The following is a 27,879-nucleotide window of genomic DNA, read 5'->3' on the forward strand; positions in this document are numbered from 1 at the left end:
CACAAGGAGAGATCCCTTTCCCCCTCACCCACCGCGCCCTGCCACTCGGGCTCTTCCCCAAAGACCTTAGCAAGCCCTAGCCCCAGAGCAGAGCCCCGCCGGCAGCCTCTCGCCCCGGCGCACGCCGCGCTTTGCCCACACACGGTAGCGGAGGGGCCCTGCGGGAGGAGGGGAGAGGCCGGCGGGGGGGGGCGGCCGCGGGCAAGCGCCCGGTCACGGACGGCAGCCGCGCCTTAAGCCCTCTGCCGCGGGGAAGGCGAGGCGCAGCCCGGCTGGCGGGACACCCCCTTCGCGGGGCCGGCAACGCGCCCGCCCGCGCTTCCCCGGCACCTGAGACCCGCCGCCGCCTCCGGCCCCCGCCGCGCACGCGCAGAGCCACCGCCCCGCCCCTCCCCGCCGCGAACGGGCGCGCGCGCGAGGCGGCGGCGCTGGGAGGGAGGGGGCGGGGCCCGAGCGCGCGCGCGGCGGCGGCGGCGGCTCCCTCCCGCCGTTTGCGAGCGAGGCTCCAGACGTCGCCGGAGAAAGGCGGCGGCGGAACGGGCGCCCGGCATCCGTCCGTTCGTCCATCGGCGGCCGCCGCAGGTACTGTGTGAGGGGAAGGGAAGGGTCGGGGGTGGCCGGAGCCCTCGGCTCGGCGTGCGCTGGCCGCGCCCTCGCCCCCCACAGCTCGCCGGGAAGGTCGCGCCCTCGCTCCTCCGGTCCCTCGCGCCCCAGGCGCCCCCCCCCGCGCCTCAGGCAGGACCCCCCCCGCTCTGCCTCCACCCGTGGGGCTCCCACCCGCGCCGCAGCCTCCTTCTGACGGCCCCGCTCTCTCCACAGCACCCGCTGCCGGCTGCGACCGTCTCCCCGCCCTCACCCTCCTCCTCCTCCTCGCCCCCGGTTCCGCCCTCAGCGCGGCCGGCCCCGTCCGTGCCCGCGCACCGGGAGCTGTCCACGCTCCGGGACTCCCGGCGAGGCGGGGGCCGGGGTCGGGCCTGGGCCGCCTCGGTTCGCCGCCTGCCCGCGGCGGGGGCAGTTGGTGGCCGGGCGGGAGGAAGGGCGGCGGGAACCCCGGCTGGGGGCGGGGGGGGGGGCGGAGGGCACGCAGGAGGCGTTTGTTCCCCTCCGGCTGCAGCTCGTCCGCTGTGCTGAGGAGAACCCGTTAACCTGCCGTTAGAAACCCGGATGTCTTTTTGAAAAAGTCCAAATTATTGTCTCCAACACAGTAATGGCTTGAAATGTGGCTTCCTTCTTTCTTCTTTTTTTTGTTCCCCCGAGTCTATTATACAATGAAACTAAGTTTTATAGATTTATATTTTTCCCCTCCTATATCCTTGCTGCTTTATTTGGGTGTTTTTTAGACTTACTGATCGTGGGAAAAGGCTAAACTGTTTTAATCTGTTCCCCCCTTGTGAAGGAAAATGCAGTTTGTGCTGCTCCTCAGCCTTGGAGGGAAACTGATTTTTCGGGTGAGAGACCTCATTGCTTCCCTCCCCGCCTTGGGTCTTTGTGTTTTGCTTTGACAGTAGAACTCTTAAACTCCCTGCTGGTGCATCCTCAGCAAGTTACCGAGCAATAGCTTTGAAATGTCTTTGAAAATCATACTAGTTTCCTTACTCGTCGAGAGATCGGATGATTTCGTAGGAGTGAGAATGCATGCAGGGAGATTTTTTGAAGTGGGCATATGAGTAGGAATTGGATTGCTTGGTAACTACAAATTAAATTTCTTTTCCCCAAGTCAAAATGACTTCAGCAGTGCTTCTTATAGGCGTGATTTTGAAAGCTATGGTTAAAGTGCGCTGCAGTCAGCTCTGTTCACCTATAGCTCTTTGTAAGTGCTTCCATGTTCATTTTTAATTCAAATGTAAGCCTCAAATTTTCATCTTGTATGTAGAAGACCAAAATTTAAAAGCCCCTGTCAAGTAAAAAAAAAAAAAAACCAACACTAAAAACTATTTTTTAGGAAATATTCTCAGCTACTGCTGTTAGAAACAACTAAGTAAATAGGGAGATGCTAAGGTGTTCATGGGGGGATGTCTGTATTTTTAACCTTGCTTGCTTTATGTACTTTGTGTGACATCTAATTTTTGTGGTTCTTCTACCTGCTGGCAGTTAGGCCTTAAAAACGGGAAATTTTCAGACAGCAGAGGGAAGGGGGAAGAACATCTACAGCCACAGAAAATCAGGGTTCAAATGCAGTTGTAGTGCCTGCATCAAATCTTTTAAACTTTGAATTGGCTGTGTTGTCTTAACTCCCTCTTCTGTCAGTCTGTCTATTTGCCCTCCTTCTGCAAAATAGAAAAGATTTATAATTTTTTTAGGGGAATCCTTTTTACTTGCTCTGTGGAACATTAATCTCGTATTAGAGGCTTTTCAATGAAGAGTCAATTCAGAGATGAATGCACCCACTGTAACTGAAAACTCATGTAAATCACTAGCGTAGGGAAAAATCAGCGTTGGCTTATTATTCTGTAAGTGTTGTAAAACTGTATGTTAAGTGCACCGGCGTTATTTTATGGCTTTTGGGAAGCCTGAATACCTCTGCGGTTCAAAGCTGCCTGAGTGACAGTGCTCTGCACACTCTTCCTTGGTCAACACAACCACAGGATGAATAGCAGCAATTAAGACAGGAAAAGCAGATGGTTTCATTTTATGAAACTTAAGTAACCTATGGTGCGATGTATTTATCTATGTGTTTTTCTGGTTTTTTGCTGTTTGTATCAGGGAGCTTGCATCTCTCTTTTCAGTTGTAACAAGAAAATATGCCAGTAAAGACATTAGTTATGCTTATTTTCATGTACCACAGTAAGTGCAGTTCCTGTCATTAGTCATTGTCATTAGTCTTTGGTATATGTTGATACAGAAATGTTTTCAATTTTTTTCTGCTTTTCCAGGATAAGCCTGGTAATGAACAAAGGATGTTTTTACCATTTTCTTAATGCTGTCATTGTCTGACGTCAGCACCTTGCTAATTATGTTTCCTGACTTTGCTCAATCAGTGCTTTTCTCATGTATTTTGTTTGTAAACAGATGGAAACTAAACTATTGTGTGTGATTAAATCGACTTCCTTTTATACAGTCCAATTTGCAGCATAATAGTTGCACATCCTAGCTGTTTAAAATGAGCAATTTGTCTTGAAATGTTTCATACTAATTTCAGTTGTTCTTTTTCAATAGATTTTGATTAAATTCAGCTGCCTTGTACCCCAGTATAATTAGTTTATGCTTATAAACTAATTTTTGGTCTTTAATTGCAGTTTGCTTGAAATATTGTGCACCTTTGTGGAGCTTTTATATGTTTTTCATGTCTTGCAGTGAAACTGTGCGGTTTGGATGATGGTAGTGCCTGGAAGCGCCCCGGTCATACAGCAGGATCATGCTCTGGAGCCTGACTTAGGACGAGACTCAACAGAGGACTCTGCCATGGGCCCTGACACGGAGCCGGCATCCGAGGCGGTTGGCCCAGAGCTTGAGGAGGTGCGAAAGCTGCGGGAGCTAGTGAGGAGACTGGAGATTGAGAATCAGCACCCGAGAACGAAGGGTAGCAGGGGCGTGCTTGGGACAAACATGCAGAGTGAGATCCATGCTGGTGTGGATAACCATGACTCTGGTCTTAATGGAATGGAAATTAATAATAGCATCAATGCGATAACTGAGAAGCAAATCATGGCAGATCTGCACAACCAATTAAGCAAAATGAGAAGGGAGGAAGGAGAGAACAACTGCTTAAAAAAAGACATAGGTGCCCAAATGCAATATAGTTGCAACAGTGCCACTGAGGAATTGTCTTCCAACACGTGTAAGGTGGAAATGAAGACTGACGATAACATTAGATGTTCTTCACGTACGGATACAAGTAATAGCACAGAGCTTATGGGAAACTTGGTCATTGCAGGTATTGATTCCTCAGTTAAAATAAATGAACAAAATCCCAATGAAAAATGTGGAGATCTAGAAGGTCTTTCGAATAACACAGATCTGGATGAAGTGAAAGTGTTAGAACTTGAAAATTGCAATGAAGAAGAAGATAGCTGGTATGTATCTCAAAACTTAGTAATATATGGAACTTACACTGCTGCGATTGGGAGTTTCTGTGTTTAGGTGTGCAATAATTTTTAAGGGTATAAAGTAACTTATATACAGTGCTTTGATTTTTAGCATCAAGAATGTGGTTTTCTTTATCAGCTGTTCTTATTTTTAAGACCACTGTGCCAGAGCATTATTTAAAAAAAAAAAAATCAGTTTAACTGTACAGCTTGTCTTTTTCCCCTTTCTTCAGGTGCTGCTGTAGCAAGTACAGAAAGCTTCCTTTCCCTGTTAGTTTATTTATGTATAATGCACACAGATGAATGAATAATGGAGTTTTGAAACTTTGTACATAACTGTCAAATACTGTATTTAGGTAAGAATTTTGTGAAACACAAACTGAGACCTTAGACCATCTGGACTTCATGGCTTTTGCTAGTATCCGAGGAGACAACTAATTTCCATTTCCTGAATACCGTTTCTTTGCAGTTAACCTGTTTCTTTTGTTTAGAGACATGAACTGAAACAGATCAATGATGTAATCCCTAACTGACCTTACTTTGTAGGACTCTCTGCTTCACGAGCAGCCTTGTTTAGAACTTGTTTTATACATCAGCAGATTAATTTCTCTTGCCCTTCCAAAGCTAGTCCAAGTTTGAGACTAATTCCAGCTCATGCAATAGCTGTGACTTGAGATTTTACCTAGAGTTCTTAATTTTAAGACTTTGTAGGATAGTTTCAGGGGTCTGCAAATTGTGTTTCAAAATTGTGTAGCTAGAGATTAATCTGGCAGCGAAGACAGCATTGCGGAATGGCTGCTGAATACAAAACAAATATTAAACTCTAAAAATTCATTAGCTGTTATAAGTGAAGGTAAGCTTTTGTTAATGGAATGGAGCTCAGTAACATAATTATATCAGCTCAAGTCTAACTTCAAGGTTATATTAAAAACACGGGTTTTTTTCTTTGCAAGCTTTCTTTTAAAACCCAAATACTGCTTCTGACTTATCACTGAAACTCTAGCATACCTAAACAGCATTTTGAGCAGATTTCTTAAAAAAAAAAAAAAAAAGGGGGGGGGGGAGGAGATGGGGAATACATTTAACAAGTTAAATTTGGAAGACAAGCTTCATTATTTCCATGTTAATGAAAACAGCTAGTTTTATATTCATGTTAATATAACCTGTGACATGAGAGATTCTGCAAACTATATTGACTTGATAAAGAAACCAGATGGAGTCTGAAATTTACATGGACAATGAATACTGTCCGATGCCATCAGGAGAGACTCTGCACCCAGAGGCTTGGTTTATTAACCCTTCTTTGAGTTGGTGGCTACTAAGGTCATTCATCTTTACCAGGTACCCTTTTTACTATGCCTTGTAGGATCTTCATGTTTTTGATAACTCTGTTTTCTTGTCAATTGGTTAATATAGGCTAACAGATTAAAATGAGGTGCCCCAAGGAGCTTAAATAAAGGTGGTATTACAGAGCTCTTGTGCAAGTTCTATTATCATAAATTACCTTTGATCATGTTGCATTGCTTCAGTCTGGTTTGTTTTCCTCTTGTCAAACTTGGTAAAACGAGAAGCTATTTTTATGATGACTTCTTGTTCTAGAGCTTGTCAGCTAAACTGAAAGTAGGGAATGAATAATGTGTGTACAGTCAGTAGTGTATGGCTGTGCTTATTGCCAAATACCTTAAATTCTCTTCATAAGCACGTGTCTTGTGTACTGTCTGTGTGGATATTCATGCATTCCTATTGGCAATATCCAGCAAACAATGGCAGGGGGGAGTGTGGGCTTTTTTTTTTTAAAAAAACCAACCAAACAAAAACAAACACGACAAAAAACCCCAAAACATCACAAAAAAACCTTTAAAACCTTTATATGGGTTTAGGATTAACTTTGATAAGGTGGCTTTGCTGACTAGGGGGAATTTTGTACTGCCTGGATGGAAGTAATACCTGAATGTGTCAAGCAGTGTATTAGTCAAAACAAATAGTTTACTATGTTGTAGTTGCAGTTCTTTTCTAAATATTATACATTAGGAAAAAAACTGTAGCTAATATTGGAACATATCATGTGTACTTCGTTACTTATGATTTTTGGTAATTTTTGAGAAATTCAGTGGCTTTGGTTTTTCTTGTTACTGCTGAATTGATAAATTTTAACAGCCCAGTCCTTTTAATTTGCTGACCTCTTCTTCAATATCATCTAGCAAAGGGGATGATGCTTTATACCTTAAAAGAATAGTAAGAACTCATTTTGTATTCTTTTAAAGTATGAAAGTGTTTAACACAGGGGGTGGGGAGCAGGAAGTGTTCAGAAAGAGATACTGTAGTTCTTACATCTCCATGTCGTTCTAGTTCTAAGAGTTCCAAACTTTAGGGTAATTTCTGTTGTGGTATTGCGCTTATGTCCCATGACTTCTTAGTAGGTTTGAAACCTCTGGGTAAATCTACCATGTCGATTTTTGCCACTTGAGCTGAAGTGGTAACAGCAAAAACCATTGCCCCAGGAGGGCCAAGGTGGAAGCACAAAGGAGTGGAAGCACAAAGGTGGGAGGATTTGTTACTTTTCTCTGCAGGTGCCGATACTCTGCACTGTTATGGAATTGTTGGTTTTATTTGGATCAAACTTGAAAATGTTCCTGTGCAGTTTCCCTTGGCTTCAGCAAGATTTGCATGGTCTAAGGTTTTGTTTTTAAAAACAACATTGCAATGACTGAACTCCTGTGAAACATGAGGTACCACATCCCCTGCAGTAGCTGTAACTCTGTACTACTTCGGTGTCTGTCCCTTGACTTGCTTTCTTAGGTCGCTTTCTCAAATAGCTGTTCAAAATTGTAAATATCCTTGAGACCCAATCAAGTGAAAGTCGGCTTTCAGTGCTCTTGAGTTCAGTGTGATGCTTAGCTTAGACTTCCATGCTGTTTGCCCATTACCAGTTACCAGTTCTCTCCCTTATGCTGCTGTGCTTCAGCGCAGGTCGACTGCTGAGCTGTTTGTAGAAAGGCTGTTACCCCTACAGAAGGGAACAAACAAGGTACGCTTGCAGTAGTGTTGCCTTGTTTGTCTTCCTTAGTGTTTGTCATTATTAGGTACTCCCTGTGTATAAGAATTAAGTTGTGATTTTTGGGGCGGTTTTTGTATTGTTGTTCCTGCAGTGATTTGTGTTCAGCATTTTGTTATGCATTCCCATGCTACTTTTTTGGTGTTTTGCCAATTGTCAGTTATTTTTTCTGGTAAGACTTGGGAGAGAAAATTTTGACTTGGAATTATGATGAAATCATTCAAATTCCAACTCCCTCTGAACTCTAAAGTGTTATTATTAATGTGTCATTGGATGAAAGAGAGAGATTAAAAAATGGCAGAAGTGAAAAGCCTTAAACTTTTTCAGTACTCTTTCTCCTTTTTACTGGATTAGACTATTTTTGCCCCTGTCTCCTTTGATGGCATGAGTACCGAGCTCTCTGTCCAGGCCTCACCTTGAACAACTTCAGGTTTTCTCCTTGATGGAAGGAAAGAGGCCTTTGTACAGGTCTCCCCAGTATTGCTACTGCTGGCGATTAAGATCTTGGTTCCAGTGGCAAAACTGCCAGCGGTTTAACACAGGGCTTCAGATAAGCTTTTACATATTTCTTCTGCCTTTTTTAAAAAAAAAAAAAAAAAAAAAAAAAAAACACCAAAACACACCATAAAAATCAAGCAAATCCATGTAGCAGAACATTTTCTTCATGTTTCTTTTAAGTTGCTGAGTTCCTTTTAGAAGAACATGTAAAATATGATGGGTGCATACATGAATGTGCAAGCCTACTCAGCCTAACGTGATGCTGTGCTTTTGTGGGGGGAGGAGGAGAAGAAATCCATGTCACCAGGTGAATCCCTGTGTTGCTGCTACATCCACGCCTTGCACAGTTTTCATTCCCAAAAGCCTGTCTTTCAACTGAAAACAGGTTGTGCTGCCTTCACCTTAGTGTTGTGTTGTCTCCTGCTTGAATCTGAAAATTCAACACAGCAAGTAGTGTGCCCTTGAAATAGTCTTTGTAGGAAGAAGTAGTGTGGTTTGCTCAAATGAATTACTACTTAGGAGTTTCCTGGGAGTGCATGTTTTCAGCCTTAGCCCCATCTCCAGTGGCCTTCTATATTAATGTCTTAAGGCATTTAATTCAACATACTGCAGGATATCATCGTGGTTAGCTTGTACCATCAGAGATAGGAAAAAAATTTCTGGAGAAGTTCCACCAAACGAGGATGTGGTTCTGCACAAAATTCACATATTACACCAGTATATCATAATGAAAAATAAGGCATCTTGTGCCTCTAATTTGGGGGAGAACTCCCTAATCTCTAGATACCAATTTGTCCATTTCTGCAGGCCATGTAGTAGTTTGCCTGAAATTTTTTTCCTTGCTGACAAGACTCTACGTGACTTAGAAACAGTAATTTGCAAGGTCTTAGTTTCTCAGACGGGTCATCTTATGAAGACCTTCTAGAGGTATTTTTAACAATGGATCCGTTAGCTCTATTGCATTAAATAATGTACAGATGACATCAAAAACATTTCCTGATTGTCTAGCTTGTTTGAATAGCGTGTTACCAGTTTGTGCTAGCTGTGTTTAGCTGTTACGATGGTCTGTGTAATGTCTGCCTTGCTGTGCACAATCTCTGGGTAGATGAGCTCCTTCAAAACCCAGCTTTAAGATAGCATTACCATCAGCAGTCTTCATTGCCAGTAATTGCCAGTGCTGGAGTAGAGAAATCTGAAAGGAAAAATCTACCAGCTTGTCTGACACTTGTGTGCAAAATACAACCTTTCAGGTTAAATTGCTTTTGATGGCGGAAGCTTAAAATGACTTGAGTTCTTACTGAAATTCTTGAGGTACTGGCTCATGGCTCTTTCTGTAAAATGAGATGTGGACACAGTAATCTGTCTGCTCAGTTGCACTGCCAGAGTGGAGGGGGAAAGCCTTTACATGTTGCTGCAGCAAGATTGCTACCGACACTGCTCAGCACCCTTGTGCAGTCTACGTATAATATGACTCTTAAGTTGTCCCACAAGGTGCCTTTTGATCATCTCACAGACTATTGGCTGTGGCACGAGATTAAGCTAATGCGATGTTTAGAGCTTCTGTGACTTGGTGACTAGATTTTTGCTGTTTTGTTCAGCAGGATTAGTCACTAGATAGACATGAAAAAGTGGTGCCTCTTCTGGGTTTTGCAGTATAATTTTTTTTCTCTCTTTCCATTTTCTGCTTCTTGGGAATAAAGGCTCAAACCTCTACTTGGGCTAATACTATAATGTTTTTGTGTGGAGTATTTTCCACAGGATTTTTCTCATTTTTTTCCTTTCATGTTTCTATCATTTCAAGACCTGGACAGTGTTGTTTCACTGTTGCCTTCCTCAACACTGTATTGCCAGTATTGGTATTTCTGTTCAACAGTAGTATTTAGATTTGAGATTGGAACAGCATAAGCACAGTAATAAATCTGAAAATCAACTCTCTGAAGTCTGATATGTAAAGGAAAATAACTGCATTACCTGATTGAAATACACACTTTACAGAACGATTTAGCTGCCTTCTTAGCATTTTATGGAGGTGTATCTTATAAACGTAAGTTGTTCTAAACGTATTTAGCTACCTTAGGTCTCTTTCTCCTTGCATTGACGTATATAACTCAAAGGTTTGAAAATCAGTGTAATGTCTGTCATTTTTGGTACCGCTGTAGCTACTGGTGCTAAGTGCTGTGGAAGATGTATAATAAACCAAGCATGAGTCCTAAACTGAGGTTCATTTTACTTTCAGTTTAATTTACTAATGTACTACTTAATAGAGCTTTCTGCAGCCTCAATTCTCCTCTTATGATCTGTAGATTTACTAGTGCAAATATTCCATATGACTAGGCTCTTAAATTCTCAGGCAATGCTGTCTTGCATTTTTGTAATTGATCTAATGTGTTACTGAACTGTGAGGATGCTTTTTTTTTTTTCAGTGCAGTGTGCAAGTTGAAAGTTGTCATAGTATTTTCTAGATTCTTGGGGCGTTTTATTTAAAGCAGTATTTTCAAAATCAAACAATAGTGGCCATTAACTCCCGTAAGTCCTCCTGTGACATTGACCCCAAAAGAACCTCTAGAAGATGCTCTGCTTTTAGTACACTGGAATATGTCAGGAAGTGTGAAGAATCCCACAGATTTATTTTCGAGTGCTTATGTTCTTAATGGAAGAAAAATCTCATGTTGTGCTTGCTGTACAACTAAGACTACTTGGCTCTTACCAGAGGTGCCTTTCATAAAATACTTTATATGAGAAGGTGAAACACACTAGTAAGCAGAAACTAAAGATGCCTTATCTAAGGGTTTCCTCACAGAAGCTGAAGAAAATCTCATTCATATTTAATAAATTATGCAGCAAAACCCCAATATATCAAATTGAGAATGTGCCTAAATGTTCACTTTCTGAATTTTGTATTAGGCCTTGTAACTATCTTCTTAATTGTCATTTGCAGTTAGACAAAAGCAAATATTCAAAGCTTTTTCCGTGTAAACAGAACATGCTTCACAGCCAGACTGCTGAGTTGTAGGAACAAAATGCAAGGTAAAGCTTATTCAGTAATCAGATATTTGTTAAACCCAAAAGACTTTGGCTGATGCGTAAACTGGCAGTTGTACACATACCTCATGGCATGCCTGAGTACATTTTTTCCAATGCTTACTGGATTAAGTTAACCTGACAAATCAGCCTTAGAGAATAAAACTACTAGAAATAAAATTCTGCATATTTTGAAACAGAGCAGAGTGAGTTTAGCTTCTCACAGAAGCCTGTCTTAGTTCAGCTAGAAGTGTGATGCTGTAGTAACCTGGCCTCTCTTGCTGTGGCAGTTGTGCCATGGTGGCTAACAGAGGATACCACTGGGTGGGGGGATCCTCTAGTAAAAGGTGACTTTTGGTTCTTAATATTGTCTCCAGAAAAATACTCACTTATATTTGTGGGTCTGGTGTTTTTAGTTTATCAGCTCATGGTGTGCAGTGCTCCAGAAGAATAAGCTGTGCCCATGTATTTTGAGAAGTTAGCTTGTGAAGTATGTTGAATCCTTCCCCAAAGCTACTTAGAAAGGAAAATAGTAAACCTGCCACTGTGAAATCAAACGAGAATTCCTTTTTTTTATAAGTTGCCTGTCAGTGCTCTGAAAAATTGAGTTGTGCTTACTTGAGTTTAGTGACATCATAAGTGAGACCATCTCTTGCCAATAGACTTGTCAGCTGAAAAAATGAGTGTCCTCTGGCAGACTACAGGGGACTCCGACACCCTGGGAAGCAGGTAGCCCTGTTCCGTGTGGAAATGGTTCCAGCAATCAAACAAGTGGTACCATTTTCAGCTGAAACAATCCTGGGCAGAAGCACAGAAGGAGCTGGGTAGAGCAACTACTTCCTGAAGTAGAGCAGGATTTTTCTCCCTTAACCTAAAATATGTGAAGAACAGTGTGACCTGCCCTAAGGAGGCTATTGGCCTCTTTTTTTGTTTGATGGTTTTACTGCTGCTTTTTTGGTCTGAACTGTAAAATAAATCCAGAGAGAGAGCACTTTGCTTTCTCTGTTGTATTGGATCTGAGTGGTTGTGATGCTCATTTACCCATGCAGAAACAAGCAAGATATGCTTGTGGGGTCTCTCATAAAAGATAACATTGCACATTCAGGAATACTTGTGTTCATGTTTCTCAGCATTTATTTTGTCAACAGCAAATTAGCTTTTGGATTTTTTTATTTTCATGTGTTTTTTGTGTGAAGCTTGGTATGAAAAAGCTTCTGTATGAGACGTGAGTAAAGAGACTGAATATCTACTCCCTGAAAAAGATGGGTCTGGCCAGGGGCAGGAATATTATTAGGATTTGTGAAGTCATGAGTGGCATGTCAAGAGGCAGTAGAGAATAATTGCCTTCCACCTGTATCTTATCCCCCAAGAGCCAGACAATATCAAGAGTAAATAGCAGGTGACATTTCCAGAGCAAGTGAATGGAGGTGCTTCTTCACCCCATGTGTCGGTGCATTGTGGGACTCATTGCAGTAGGGTGCTGTGGGTGCTAAAAGCAGATATGAATTCAAAAAAAGGATTAGATGGATTAACTGAAAAATATTCTGTTGAGAGCTGTTGCATACAGAGATGCTTGGTCTGATAGCCCCAAATTGCAAAATTGTGGGAGTCCGGAACAGCTTTCTGCGTCAGTACAGCTTTTGGTTTGATGGTTTCTGTATTTATCCTTACTTGGATACAGGATAGGAGACAGGATAATAGGTTAGACAGGCATTTTGATGCCAGTACAATATTTTAAATATCCCAGTTGTTTGTATGTTTTATCTTGGCCAAACATTGCTTTTGTGGATAAGGACACCTGACAACTGAGAGTCCTGTAGTACGCTTCTATATCTTTTTAACATGAAGGCATTTCAGAAACTAATGGGATAACTACTAAAATAACTGATGACTTATATTAATTTTGTTGTGGAAAGTAGTATTATGAATTGAATATGAGACGTCTGTGTGAGAATGAGTAACTGGAGCAGAAGGACTTGATGTATCTTGCTGCTGGAGTGTCAAAAGTTATTGCTAGGAGAGAGAGAGTAGGAGGCAATTTGAAATTCATGCAGACATTCCTTGAAATCTTGACAGAATCTTCATGATCATTTTATGCACAAATACTGTATTTTGCACTGATGAAGGTGAAATATGTTACATCAGTGTGAGGACAGCTGTTGGGAGCAGTGTAAATCATCAAGTGTGGCTGTAGCTAGTTTGCTGGTGACCAAGAGGGCTCTTTGTCACCTTTGAGCAGTTTGCTAGGTGAAGCACTGCTGGATTGATGCTTGGAAGGAAGGTGGTGGTGTGATTGTGTGCATGGAAGAAGTCTCTTGCTCTCACAGGAGATGAACCGTAAAGCCTGTTTATGTGAGTTTTCTTGCTGCAGAGAGGTAGCAGCTGTGCTGGCTGAGGGCCATGCGAAGAGCTCATCAGAGCCTATCGGGAAAGATGGACCCGAGAGCTAGTTTTCATGTCCACAAATGACAGCTGAACTTCTCAGTCAGGTTCCTGTATATTCACCCCCCAAAATGTAGTCTCAAAGCACATCCCTTCTAGGAAGGTATTCAGTATCTACACAACTTCAAAGACCTGGAAGTTTTCTTCTTCTTAATATGGTACACTTAATTCTAAGAAATTACATTGTGGACAAATTTAGTAGTTTGAACTTAAGTTGAGGAATCTTATGGCCTTAACAAGATCAAATAAATTTTCTGCTTTCAGAAGTCTCCTCTCTGCTTCTCTATTGAGTTCAGAGGTAATCACCTGACAGACTCTTCCAAAATTGCACAGATGCAGGTCCTTAAGTTCGTCACCACAGAGCTTGCTTTCCTGCCTGTGAATCCTTTTTATGATCCTTTGAAGGACTTCAGCAGGATACTATATTAAACATCTCTTTGTAGCAATGCATTCATAGCACAGTAAATATATTAACACATGCATATTAAGATAACTTAGCTGGAACTCTTGATATTAAAGGTATGTAGTATTATATGCAGGAAATGTATTGTCTCTGTGGGCAGATACTGTTAATGATGGCACTTCTTGTTTCTGTTCCTGCCTCTCTCATGCTATTGACTGACTGAAATCTCAATGTCCTCTACATGAGGGTGTTCTTCTCTAAGTGACATGCAAGAATTAAAAGCCGTTTAACTTTTATATGTACACAATACTGATTTTTGTTTATTCCCTACAAAAGTTAAGTGTGTTGCTAAATAGCAAAAAATGTTAAAGTACAGGGTGCTTATTTTTTGTTGGGATTTTTTTAAAAATATGAATGTGAGATATGTAAGTAAAATACTTGAGTTGCTTTTCAGTCTGACCCATATACGCTTTGACCTTTCTTGAGAGAAATTTTCTACTTATGAAATATGGTTAAGATGCTACTTTACACACAATCAGTTGTAAATATTCCAAGACTATAATATGATTAAATTTGTCTATACATAAGGCTAATCCTGTATGTATGTGCAAAACAATGCTAGGTGTATTAGAACAGTCAAAAACTTAGGCTTTAGGAGAACTTGTCTTAACATTGCAATAAAAAAAAAGGTAGCATACAGTCATACTTCCTACCTGTCTGAAAATTTCTAAATCTTCCAGTTAAATGGTTTATCCCTGAAATCTGTGAGTAGACAACTTACTATTCATTCAGTGTCTCGAAGAGCTGCTGTTAGAAGATAGGAGATAACTGTTGCCTGCAGTGCAATACAGGTGCAATATCCCGAGCTGTGGGTTTTTTAGCAGAAAATACAACAATTAGACTTCTGAAAGTAGATTACCTTGAATGTCAAGTCAGAACGACCTCCTCACCCCTGCTGTCTTTGTCATGAGATATTTTTTTGGGGTGGGGAGTGGAGGGAGAGGCAGGAATGTGGGTGATGGTGAGTATACCAACTTAACTTGTAGTAGTACTCCAACAGCCCAGGTTTGAACCTTGTCTTGCAGAGGCTGTGTACTTTCTCTGTGAAGCCATCTTTAAGTGAATTTTAATGTTGTGATAGTAAATTTTAAGTCATACTATACAATTTAAGCTTTTTTTTCCCTGTTTTTAATTTGGGTAACTTTTTTATTGCTTACTGTTAGGTATACTTAAGTAAATGCCACTTCGGTGGCTGTATGCTTTGAATTAATGAGCATTTTTTACTGTTTCCTTTCAATCCTTGCAAAGGCTCTATGTGTCCCCTAGAAAATCTACTACAGATCAGAAAACGGACTCACCTTTAAAATGGTGCCGACAGGTGTTGGATAATCCCAGTCCCGAGACAGAAGCAGCCTGCCGAACTCTTATAAACAGACTTGATCAAGGTACGTAAACAATTAGCATTGCTGCTTCAAGTGTCTGTTATTTCCATTTGTGTACTTTACGTTATTGAGAAACAGTAAAACAAAAGGAGATGTAAAGTTTGTGGTTGCTGTAGTGGAGAATATCTGCAGAGAGCGCTTCAGATGCTGTGCTCTTGGTGCGTACTTGTACAGCCATGCCTGTTTCTGTATAGAAACCTCTCTGCTTTTGGTTTGCATTGGTAATGCCTCAACTAATGAAGGTAAGAGATCATTCTGTAAACATTAAGAAAACTATGCTGATTACAAGTAATAGACAAAACAAACTGAACCGTGACATTTTGCCTCTCTATTTTTTTTAAGATGCAAATAGAGGCATTTAAAATTAATTGCCAAATTGACCACCTTGTTTTCTGTTTTTTTAATATGTTCAGAGCCTAAACACTAAAATATATTTTAGTGTTTTCAGGGTCTTGATTTTTTTTTTTTTTTTTGGTATTTAAACATCTTTAATGTAAAAATATATAGAAGAAAAAATGTGCTTCTGGAGAGTGGGAGAGAGAATCATATGAAATGATTATTGCAGCTTTTTTCCTATATAAAAAGTTCTAGTGTTGAGTGTTTCTAATGGTGATTGTTCTTACCATTAGTAGTATTACCTGGGTAAAGTAGTTGTCTAATGCTCAAAGCTTACAATAATGAAACATTAAAATCTAACTTGAAGAAATGGTGTCACTTGGAATCCTAGTTTTTCTTCCAGTTTTATCATCGTCTAAAAGCACTTCATGGTGGCTTTCAGCGGTGTTACTTGACCACTGAGGGAAAATCCCTTCCTTAATCTGCCTGAAACACAAACGCCACGGAGCGTTCTGTTCAGGAGTCACATATCACCATCGTAGTTGGTATTCTAGGGTTGTAGGTTTGTGTGAGTTCTTTTCCTTTTTCAGAGCACAGAAGGATCAATTCCATATTAGCCTTTCTCTGATGTAAGAGCTGTTAGAGTAGATGCATAGTTTACTTCATGACAAAACTGAGAAGGTTACTCTGTTTCTACATATCTGTAGTACATCACCTGGAATCCATCTAGTGGATATCCTACCTTTTCTCTTTTCAAATGCCCTGCAGGTTTGTGTGTAAAATGTGCAAGTCCTGGGCTGAATTGCTGATAGCCAAGACACTGAGTGGTTTGAAGTAAATACGTAATCCTTTTCTATATCGCACAACTTTCTATATCGCACAACTTTCCTATACTGGCAGCTGTGATTTACCCTGCAGCTGGAGGAATGCTTAGTTTTACTATTTTCTTGTAACAACTCATCACTGAAAAGCATTGTAGAGCAGGACATGTTGCAACCTCATCTGTCTAGTTTGACTCATGAACATCTAAACACAAAAGCTGTGGTTAGCAGTGTTTGAAAAAGTGACCTTTCGGAGAGGATTAACGTTTGGAAGCTCAGTAATGTTCCTAACTGCTGAAAATACAACCCCCAGTTTGGTACGAAAGTTGCTGTCTGCTTGGGTTTTGGATTGTCTGGCTTTGTCTTCTGTGTGAATGCAGTAATTTTGATTTTGGTTTGACCAGTAATTTGACCTCAGTGATTTGAAGTCTGAGAGGCCACTGTTCGTTTTTTGTTTTTTGTTTGGTTTTTTTTTTTTAGTTTACATACTAACAGTGTTTTGGCACTGCTTGTAATCAGGCTTATTTTGAGTTTAGCCTTGAAATTCCTGATTTGAGATAACAATGTAGTTTAAGAACAAATTTCATTTACTTTTATAAACCATCTGTGCTTAAAATTTTGAATGAAGGTTCATTTGATTAACTCTTTGATTTGTCTGAAATGCATCAGGCTTTATTTGTACACTATCACTCCTTTTTAACTAAAATAGCATGACCTTGTATTTGTGGGGGAAATAAAACTATTTATATAGTGAATCTTCTGTATTTTCTTAGCTACTATTCTCTCAGTGGTAAGGATTTGGTGGGTAGTTCAGCAGCCCCTTGAATATATACAGGTCACAGACTGAGTTATTTCCTTAGAGTTGTAGCTGCATATTTCCAAATTCAGTAAGCATGGATGCAGTAAGTTTTGCTACCTGGGTTGTTCTTGATTGTTTCACTAACTTGTATGTGAGTCTGAAATATTTATTCAGTACACAGAATTGTTGTTTTTAAATTAATTTGCTCTCCTGTTAATTTAAAGGCACAGCTTTTGTGGTTTAATGCTGTTTTGATTCCATCATTAAAAATTCAAAATAACACATGCATAAACATAGTTTAATGGAGTTCTTTAAGATGGGGTGTAGAAGTGACAGATATTTATGAAAACAGTCATCTCTGAAGACCAGCACTGAAACCTTCAGAAATGTATGGCTGCTTTAGAGCCAAGTTAGTCAATAGTTATTCTTGGAATTCTTCAGAAGTGTCAAAACAAGTTAAAGGGGAGAGTGAGCAAGGGAACAGGCGCTGCTTTGCTTCCTACATCTTGTTAGTGACACCATCAAGATGTCTTATTTGAAGTACATCTGTTACAGTATTTAATCGTTTGATCTGATGCCTTAATCTTATGCTCTTTGTTTTTAAAAATAATTTGATAACCTTTATGGCTTTTTTGTATTTTTTCCTTCTAGCCAGTAGATGGAAAAACCTGTATTGCAGTCCATTGGCATCACCAAGCGCACATAATTTGAATACAGAGACAGGCTCCTGTAGCAATGCACTAAACTCTCCCGGGCACCTCAAATCGACTAACAAAGCACTACTAACCTGTGGCAGCTCAGGTATGGCATGTCAGTAGAGCACTGCAAACCTGTAGTGTTTAAAATGCAAGGAGTATTACTAATTGATACAGGGGGAACTTGTCAAGAGATGCAAGTCCACTCATGAGGTTTTCTCCTTTTAATTTGCTCACTTACTGACCCAGGTTTTATCTGTGACATGGGAGAAAACATCCTTGCATTCTAAATGTCTTGTAGTTATTCCATGGTTTTGTTTTTATAACTTTCTCTCTATATATTTATAAATTGTACTAATTTTAAAGTCACTTAAAATAGAAAGCAGCTGTTGGAGCAAAGAAAATACTACTTTTGAATAATGTTATCATTTGTAGATGTTAACTTTTTATAAAGTTACTTGGATTCAGTTTTCTGGCTTGAGAGTTTGTGAAGTTTCTTTTGAAAATACTGATTAATGTAGGCAACAGGAAGAAGCCTTGTGCTTTAAGATAAAAGGTGTAGTCTCCAGGATAAGCCTTTAAATTGGCTGGGTGGGCACCTAAACACAAAATAACAAAAGGTTTCCATCAGACTTAATTGTGTTTGCGGTAAGATTTCCTACCTTAGAGGCAACTTACACAAAATCCTTGTTAGACGCCTATCTTTGTAAGTATGATAATGAAGCTTCTCCTAAATGCATTGGCCTCAAGTCTGCCTTTGCATTTAAGCTGCTCCTAAGGAGTCCATGTAGGCTCTTTCAGGAGCTTTGTTTATCCTTGATACATTTCATGCTCAGTTTCCTAGTACAAATGCTTTGCCTCTTGGCTTTATTATCAAAAGAGTCTTCCTTGATTTGTTTGTGTTTTGTGGAAATTGCTATATCCTAATTTGCATGTTTAAAAACATAAAGCATGTTTAACAGTTCCTGGCTTAAAATTTGATGTTAAATGAACCTTTTTTTTTTGAAGGAAAAAAAAGGGTTGCATATGGATGTTTTTACAGCTGCAGGTATGCTTTTGAGATCTGCTGGTTTTCCACTGTAAATAGAAATTAACACTTATCTCTATTTTGCAAACAAAAGGATGCACCTAGGACTGATTATTTTTGTAAGCTGAATTCTGCAGGGAAAAGTCTCCACATCAATTTCTTGGTTTTAATACGAGGTTGGTTGGCAATCCAGATGTCTAACCACCTTTTCACGCAGAAACAGTTACTGATGTGTAAAACCAAAGTGTCTGTGCAACTTCTAGACTTCTTCATTCACTCAGCAAATCTCCCAAGGTTGTCAAGGGTACCAAATAAAAAGGCAAGTATAGGAAAGGCTTTGCCTGTGTAGGATAATACATGAGAGTTCACTTCATCTGTTTAAGTGGCTCTTTCCTTGTGACTTGTGTAAGCGTTTGAAGTTCACCGTCGGCTTGATTGACTCAAATCTAATTTTATTTCTAAGAAAAAAGGAGCTTCCCTACTGTTCAAATGAAAAATGTTTAACAGTAACTTCCCTTAAAAACTAAACAAAAAAACCTTTTACAAAATCCAGATGTGGTATATTTTGAAGTTTCTGTAATGAAAACCATAATCAGTTCATCTTGCAATGTTGAGCCACAGCAGTTTTTACTGATGAAAGAATGTGAATGTGTTTCTTCCCCTCCCTGACTGTTTTTAAATAGACCTGCAACTTGAAATGCAACAACCAAACTGAACACACACAATTGAATTGGGAAGTTTGCTTTTTAAAAAGCTGTATTCAAGACACAGCTGCATTAAAAATACAGCTTTTACTATTAAGGAAGGTGTTAGTTACAGCAGGAAACCTATGCTTATTCATTACACTACATCCTACAGGTGCAATCCCTACTCTCATGTTGGCTTTATTTCAACTGCTTACAATGTCTTCTCACCAGAAGGAGAGAAACAGGTTTACGTTACACAGCAGTGCAGTGTTAGTACTGAGTGTCTTGACTTGGAGTGCGTACTTGTGTAACACAGATCTGCACAGATGCACCCCTTGCACTACAGTCACACTTCTATCACTGTGTTATGTAAACATCTTGAAACTGGAAAAACTTTATGCCTTTTCAAATGAGGAATTTGAGGCTTACCAGTACAAAGCAGTTTGCTCAATGTCCATGTAAGAAATTTGTTTTATGCCTGGACTTCAAATGTGTGTTTTCCATGTCATCGGTTACTACTCTTCAAAACTAGTTTAAGAAATAACGTTGGGAACCTGCTGCTTTTTCCTGCCTGTCTGGAATTAACCATTGTTTGAAAGGGTTGCTCAGCAGTGGTTTTTAGATGTTTTTCCAAGAACAGACAAAATGTTTATTTCTAGCATCACTGTTGAGAATTATTCAGTAGGTGCACTGCCCTCTAGACTTCTTAGAACACAGCAGGCAAAACTGCGTGAGCTAAAGTGAAAGTCAATCCTGAATGGCATCATGTAGATGCTTTGGGAGACTAACTTGTATTCTTGATTTGTCAGCTGGTGTGCTACAGCCTACTTGTTGCTTTTTATTTAAGTGATGATCTCGAATCCCTGCTTGAGCAGGATTTGTATTTCTTAACATTACTTTCAGCTAGAGCAGGCTTAAGTGCTCTTAGGCTCTTGCGTATCTACTAGCTTTATCTGATCTGTCAGATTGTGGTGGGTTGTTTTTTTTGGTGAGTCTAAATCTATGTAGTACTAATTGCAACCTTGTCTTGGAATTACGTTAAAGTGATGATGTACTCTCTCCTAAAATACCTCTGTAATTTATATGGTCTTAGGTGTCTATGTTCGAGTTTTCGTTATGCTAAGAGCATATTATGGTATTTTGTAACATGTAGCATAGATAAGTATGTTTGCCATGTAGAGGTTTTACATTCACTAATCCTTCTGTGTTTCCAAAAATTTTTCTAACAATGTTTGTTTGGTTTTTGAATGTTTGGTTTTTTTTAACAAAGCAATATGGTAGTTATAAAATGGGAAAAGAAGATGGAGGTATGCTCAGCATTGCATGCGCTCTCTCAAAGATACTACCCTGAGCCAAAATTAACGTGGATGGAATGGTGGCAAGATTCTCCTGTCACTGCCTGCATCTGCCTGCCACCTGCAGATGGAGATAAGCTACCGGCTAGGTGATGCTTAGCTTTCCTGCAATAACTGTCATCTCACGTGCCAGGAAGAGCAGTATCTGAGGAAGACCAAAGACAGCTGTGATACCACATTTCTGTGTATAGGGCTACTTCCAGGCCTCCCACACTTGAAGGACAAGTACCAATATAACCCCAAAGTTACATGCCTTGTTCTCATTTCAGTATGTTCCTATTTCAGTAGCAAGTAGTAGTGCTCTTATGCCATGGAAAATACTGACTTGCTTGACTTAAGAAAAAGTACTAACAGGTAAAAGTTTGCACTTAATGATGATTATGATGATATTTTTAATATTGTTCTTCAAAAGGAAAATTATTTGTTATTCTTCCTGATGCCTGACTTACGGAAAAACTACCCTGGTGGAAAGATCCTTCCAGGTGTTTTTATGACCTGCTGTATGAACAAGCTATGTCCTTCCCTGTAAGAGAGTTTGGTTTATGATGAGAGAAAAAAAAAATGGGTAAATCTCAGGAATGGGGAGGAGGCAATCTAGTGCAACTCTACTTTGCTGAAGCAGATTGCATGACTGTTTTTTGAGGTACTGTACTCTGAAAGCCATTTGGATCCTTTTACTCCTATGACTGCTCACCAGCACCCTAGCAAGCACTTTGTATAACTTTGCTGCTTAATATCTACATCAACAGTTGCCCCTTTCTCAAAACAGGCAGAAAGAATACTGATCTTCTCAAGTGTGTTTCTAAGCTCAAAATTACCAAGCATCCCTTTGCCACCTTCTGGACCGAAGTCCACAACTTTCTTCCTGCACAAAGACACTCTGCCTTCTGAATATTGAAAGTTAAAATACTGAGCATTGTGTTCTCAAGTAATTTCTAACTTCTTAATTATTTCTAGCAACCGTACCTCAACTTCACAACTGCATTGATTTTGTTACTGGAATAAATACTCTGCTGCTCATTCTTGTTTTTTATGTGGATGTCTGAATGCTTTTTATATTCCTCCCTCTTCTTTTCTACTAAAGGTTATTTGAGCATGCATTCTGCACTGAGCTCTCAGTCGTCTGTGGACAGCGAGCTGAGTACATCTGATGATTCCATCTCTATGGGATATAAACTGCAGGACTTGACTGATGTCCAGGTTATGGCACGCCTTCAGGAAGAAAGTACGTGACAGCAATCTCCTTTTTGTTACGGTTTTAGAATTGTAGAGGAACGTAGATGGATTCCAACTGTTCTTCTTTTCCCCTTTCCCCCCACAAAAAGAGAATTTAATAGATCATTTGAAATGTTTGTGATTTGCAGGGGCTTCCTTTAAAAATCTACAGACCCAAACTGCCACTTAAACTTAGCAGTTGTATAACATTCTCAAGATGACACTTCTGAAAGCAGAGGATAGTCTTGAAAGTATTATCATAGAATCACAGAATGGTTTGGGTTGGAAGGGACCTTAAAGATCACCTAGTTCCTCTCCCCCCACCATGGGCAGGGACACCTTCCACCAGACCAGGTTGCTCCAAGCCCCGTCCAACCTGGCCTTGAACACTGCCAGGGAGGGGGCAGCCACAGCTTCTCTGGGCAACCTGTGTCAGTGTCTCACCACCCTCACAGGAAAGAATTTCTTCCTTATATCTAATCTAAATCTACCCTCTGTCAGTTTAAAACCGTTACCCCTCGTCCTATCCCTACACCCCCTGATCAAGAGTCCCTCCCCAGCTTTCCTGTAGCCCCTTTAAGCACGGGGAGGCTGCTCTAAGGTCTCCCCAGAGCCTTCTCTTCTCCAGGCTGAACAACCCCAACTCTCTCAGCCTGTCCTCACAGGGGAGGTGCTCCAGCCCCCTGATCATCTTTGTGGCCTCCTCTGGACCCGCTCGGGCAGGTCCATGTCCTTCTGATGTTGGGGGCCCCAGAGCTGGACACAGCACTGCAGGGGGGGTCTCATGAGAGCCGAGTAGAGGGGGATGATCCCCTCCCTCGACCTGCTGGTGATGCTTCTCTTGGTGCAGCCCAGGATACAGGTGGCTTCCTGCCTGATCCAGTCGGCCCTGATCCAGTTCCCATTAAATCACTGGTAAATTTTCTGTTGACTTCTGTGTGATTTGGATGAGGTCCTAATTGAAGATCAAGGTGGAACAAAGTGGTTGGATCTGGTTTTCTGTGCAAATTAATCATTAATTTAATTTACAGGAAATAGAGAATGACGTTCTCTGGGGTTTGAGAACATTTACTTTCTTTTAGTACTGTACCTTTATAAATTTAAAAAATACTATGATCTAGGAATTGGAATATGAGGCCAAAAAGAGCAAAAGACTTAAGATCTTGTTATCAGTTTATTACACCTGAGTGCAGCTGAGGAAAAGTTGTATTAAAGTGAATAAAGCAAATAACAGCCTTTTTCTTTCTAAATTCAAGTATTTTCTTATGCTTTGTGATCACTTAAAAAATGTCAAGAATCCTGTCACATTACAAAGTTTCCAGTGAAATATGAAAAGCACTTCATCTTCAGAATGATGGAAACTTTTTGTATTTGCATTGTGAAGGGAGAAGAGTGGGGAATGCTTGGCTTTTTTTTTAATCCCTGCAGTGAAGGAACTGCACTGAGATGAGGGTTTTTCAGAACTTTGATGCTTTTCTCAAGCCCTTTCAACCCATTTGCTAAATTAATTCTTGGTAACAAGTTGCTTGTATTTTGTTAGGCAAGAAGATTTAAATAAAGGTGTAAGTTGGGGGAGGACCTGTAAATAAACCAGACAGATGCACTGTAGATGTCAATGAAAAACAGGCGTTTTTTCACATGGAGGCAGAAGTTCAAATCTTTGTTTCAACCTGTTGAAATGCTGGTGGGTGCATAATTAATTGAACTAAAAAATTCATACTGTAAATTAGACTTCTGTACTTAGTTAACCTAACAGAGCTTGCATGGCAATATATAGTCCACAATCACAGCGGCTTGCGTGTGTGACGTAAAGAGTAATTCAGGTCAGTTTGAATATTAACTCTTTGCTCTAATTAAACGGTACTGATATGGGTGACACTGTTCTATTTTAGAGATTCCATATGCTGCAAGTACCTTCAGTAAAGAAAGTTATTGACTTGACTCTCCTTCCAAGGTGAAATGAATCACTGATAAAAGCATTGCTTCTGAATTTGTGTTGCAACTGGGTAAGGAATTTCTATTTTAAAGTCGGATGACTTTGAACCATGTTGCCCTCTTATCTCCAGGCCTCCGTCAGGATTGTGCCTCTAGCTCTGCTTCTGTATCACGTCGCAGTTCCAGTGCCTCCCTTCACTCCCTGCGAAGAGGTACCTACAGTGACCAGGAGTTCGACACCTACAGCCTTGAGGACGAGGATGATTATGATTGCTCCCTGTCATACCGTAGCACTCACAGATATTCGCCATCTCCGCTCAGTTCACCCCGATGTCAGTCCCCTTCTTCCAATGCAGATTATGGCAGGTCATCCACTTCCCGTATCCGTCCCCCAAGGAGATCTGTGCAAAGTCCGATGCAAGACCGGCTCAAGTATGCAAACAGCGAAGGTAAGCGAGTTGTGAGCTGTTGATAGGAGTCAGTGAAAATAATTTTGCCATATGCATTTCAAAAGCTCTGTTACTTAATGGAAGCTAAGGATTAGTTACACACTTGTCTACTTTTAAGTGCCTGTTTTTTTCAAGAGATAGTCTAAACCATTATACATCTCCATTACTACCAGAAGCAGCAAATAAGAGAAGTTGCTCTTGATTTCAGAGGAGATGCGCCACAGCATGCCCAACCTGGCCAGGACGAGCCTTCGAGCTTTGGAGTCTGTACGGAGCAGTCGAAGCTTGGAGTCAGACCTGCAGGTGCCAAGCAGTCGAATTCCAAGAACTCAGCAACGGTCAGCAGGTCAGTGCAACGTCTTCTACACACGCTGCTGCAGTCCATTTCCTTTTGTCTAACTGACCTGACTAAACCTGAGGCCCTTAAGGCCTGATATCCTGACATGTTCTTAAAATACTGTTGCCAACTTGCTTATTCCTTCATTATTCCATTTCCAGGTCTGGCTCCCAGTAAGCTCAGGTATTCCTCCAGTGCTGGGCAGTCTCCCTTAACAGTGCGACAACCAATGAAAGCGGGGTCATGCACAAACTCTCTGCTAACACCCAGGCAGCCAGTAAAAGCCTGTAGTTACGCAAGTCCTGTTAGTGGAGTTCGAAAACCACAGGCATCTTCACTTAGTACAGGCTCTTCCAGTGGCAGTTGTACTACCAGAAGCAGTAATATAGTCACTGTGGCAAAAAATTCACCCATTAAAGCACGCACATCTGTTGGAGGAATCTCGGTGTCCAAGAGCAAGCCGACACCACCATCCAAGAGGTAAGTGTGAGGCTTCATGCCTCAGAGACTTAAATGTCTGCCTTTATTTCACAGATTAGAAATGCTTTTTTATAAAGTGATGTTCATCTCTGGTTTTAAAGTGTGACACAGGTGTAGAGTTGGGTTAGCTGATTAACTTTAGATGTAGGGTTGCAGTGTGGGAGCCCTTAAAGAAATGGTAGTACTTAGCTGGAAGATCTATGGATGTTAAGTACTTTGCCCCCAGTCAAGAAGCAAAGGGTTGCAGTTTCTTTAAATACCACTAAAATTAAATTCTGTGACTGTATGTGAACTGACAGGCTGGGACTCAGCAGCTTCTGGGCAAGATACCCCTTTTCACTGTGTAATCTGTGACCAAACCATTCAATATTTCAGTATTCCATCTGTTTAAAAAAAACCCGTTTTTCTTAAACAAAGCTAATTATGCAGGAAAATGAAGAGGCATAGACTCAAACTTATTTCTATAAGAAATTAACCTTATGGCACATATTTATTTGGTGTGTACATCTGGTTTTGGGAAGGGAAAAAACTCTTCCAAAGGACTAAAACTCTCTTTACTGTTAATATAATAATCTTCCCAGATGACCTACTTTGGTGCCTCTAACTTTGCTACTGGTAAAATAAGTTTGGTGGGTTTTTTTCTTCCTTTAGTTAGGACTCTAGGTGGGCATTGTCCAAGGCCTACTAAGGTTTTACAGTGATTTGAAAAATAGGATAAATCAACAAGGCTTGTCTTAAGCATGATTCTGTATCATTATAGTAACTTCTTCATACAACTGGGTGAAAGCAGAGCATATATAATGGTTTCCAAAAACTTACAATTTTTGTCTGATCTGAACTGATTTAGGGGCCACATCTTAATCCAGAAAGATGGAATGGGTTTTTGGACTTTTTTTTTGACATTTCTAGCTTTTATGATTAGCTTCCTGTTTAGACAGTGGATATCTGAAGTTTGTAGATAGTCTAAGCAACAGATGTTTAGTTAGAACATATTCAATCTCTTTAAAGAGTAAGGCCTCTAAGATGCTTGTAACAACTATATGCACAGACCGCTTTATGCCATTTTAGCAAAACGGGTTCTTAGCCCATTGTCCTTAAGGCACCTGCTGGGCTTTTGTGTGGGGGAAATCCACTACCATGTTGCCAAAAGCTGTTTACACTACAATCATAATGTAAACTTCTGTGATTGAGGGAAGTTGATTCAGTATTAGACTAAGAAGCAGTAAGTACTTGATTTTTTTTTAATGTCTTGGACTCATACATAGGAAAAACCCACGACAGTGTTAATAACTTAGTGGAGCAGGATAAATGTGTCATGTTTAAGGACTCAGTAATAGTCACTTCATTTCTCAAAATGGCTGCTGCTGTGTCTGTTCTGCTGGCCTGGTGCAGGGGACATGCAGGCTGTGCATGTGTGACTGCAGCAGTTTACCTAAGGCAGGCAGATGTTGACATTGTCTAAAGAGATGTTGCAGAAGCCCAGTGCAAACTAAAACCTCCAACAAGCATTCCTCTGTACAGCAACAACTTGCTGGGGACTTCAGCAGCTGTAAGAAACAGTGACTTTCTTCTTTGTGTCTCAAACCAGGTTTCTCCAGTCAGCACAAACCACTCAGGCCACTGAGGATGATTCCTGGAAGGATGGGTGCTACTGACAACCCAAAATGCTGATGTACTGCCAAACACCTCTGTGAAGCAGACCCCCAGCTGGCTGGGTGTAAGAACGTTATTTGGAAATGAAACTCAAGAGCCCCATCACACTGCAGACTGATGTATATAGTTCCTCTTGAATACAAACTACACTCACCTCTGTTCTGCCCAGAGCCTGACCTCTTAGTGGTGGAACAGACAATTGCTTTACTGCGTTTCCAACATTCAAAATGTTACTGAAGTATGAGTCTTCACATGAAGACTGAAAATAGCCTTATTTCATCTAAACTTCTACTTGCAGCCCTTTGGAAGGTTTGTCACAAAAAACTTGTGACCTGCTCCTGAGGCCGCCTGCTTAAAAAGGCTGCTGGTTGTCTTGTTTGTGCCAGAAAGCAGCTCTGAGCTGTTGCTATGGTGTTGCATAGCAGTGGCTGGGGGAGTCTAGAAATAGCTATATAGATGTTAGAAGTAAGACTTTTAAAATTCCACCTGATGTACTTTAATATTTGTCTGAAACTCAACTGTTTGGTTTTGGTTTTTTACATTCTATACAGAAGTAATTTCTGCTACTTTTTATTGTTTGTTCTAGAAGAGGAAGCAGGTTTTTATAACTGTAGTACACTTCAAGCTGTTGTAGTCAATCGTGTGCATCACAGTTCGCAAGTGAAGGAACAGTACACAATATTTGTGTGGGTTTGTGAACAGGCAGTTGCAGGGACAGGGGATGCTATTTAAAAACAACTGTTCATCAGCATCTTCATCTCTCAGATGAGGAAGCTAACAAACACTGGTTAAAAGTAAAACTTTTTAAAAAATACTCCCCCCTGACTGATTTGGCCTGAAGTGTTTCCCTTTGATCTCTCTCAACTCACCCCTAACTGTCCTGATTTTTGTAGAAGTTTTCTACTGTCTCTTTGGCTATGAAGGATTCTGTTTCAGTGTCCTTTCCTCAGTGAGTGCTGGATGCTATGAATACAGTCTTAGTACAGAAAATATGCACTGATAGCAACGTTCTCCCTGCCATCAATGTGATTTTGATAGTGTAGTTTAATAAAATGTTATGGTGCTGGAATAGATCTGCTTTATTCAAACAGCAAGTCTGACTTGAGTGGTTTTTGTGCTAGGAAGGAGGCTTTTCCTGACAGGCCCAGCCACACAGCAGTCTGATTCTGCACAGGTAAAGAGGGTGACAGAGGAAGTCTCTTATA

General features: G+C 40.6%; 1 protein-coding gene across 2 annotated transcripts; it reads left to right on the forward strand.

Annotated features, from left to right (window-relative positions):
- Positions 1 to 467: 467 nt before the first annotated feature.
- On the forward strand, positions 468 to 27,768 carry LOC141927955 (SLAIN motif-containing protein-like). 2 transcript variants are annotated; one of them, XM_074835419.1, is made up of 9 exons: positions 468 to 582; positions 3,295 to 4,013; positions 14,753 to 14,889; positions 17,494 to 17,643; positions 21,690 to 21,830; positions 23,887 to 24,204; positions 24,413 to 24,550; positions 24,703 to 25,021; positions 26,610 to 27,768. In XM_074835419.1, exons 2-9 carry the CDS (start codon positions 3,313 to 3,315, stop codon positions 26,674 to 26,676), a joined length of 1,971 nt encoding a protein of 656 aa, XP_074691520.1. In that variant the 5' UTR covers positions 468 to 582; positions 3,295 to 3,312; the 3' UTR covers positions 26,677 to 27,768. The 2 variants fall into 2 exon arrangements, with proteins under 2 accessions (XP_074691520.1, XP_074691521.1); XM_074835420.1 differs by lacking the exon at positions 17,494 to 17,643.
- The last annotated feature ends 111 nt before the right edge of the window (positions 27,769 to 27,879 follow it).

The sequence above is a fragment of the Strix aluco genome, chromosome 10 (genome assembly GCF_031877795.1).
Source record: "Strix aluco isolate bStrAlu1 chromosome 10, bStrAlu1.hap1, whole genome shotgun sequence".
In the NCBI taxonomy this organism is placed as follows: domain Eukaryota; kingdom Metazoa; phylum Chordata; class Aves; order Strigiformes; family Strigidae; genus Strix; species Strix aluco.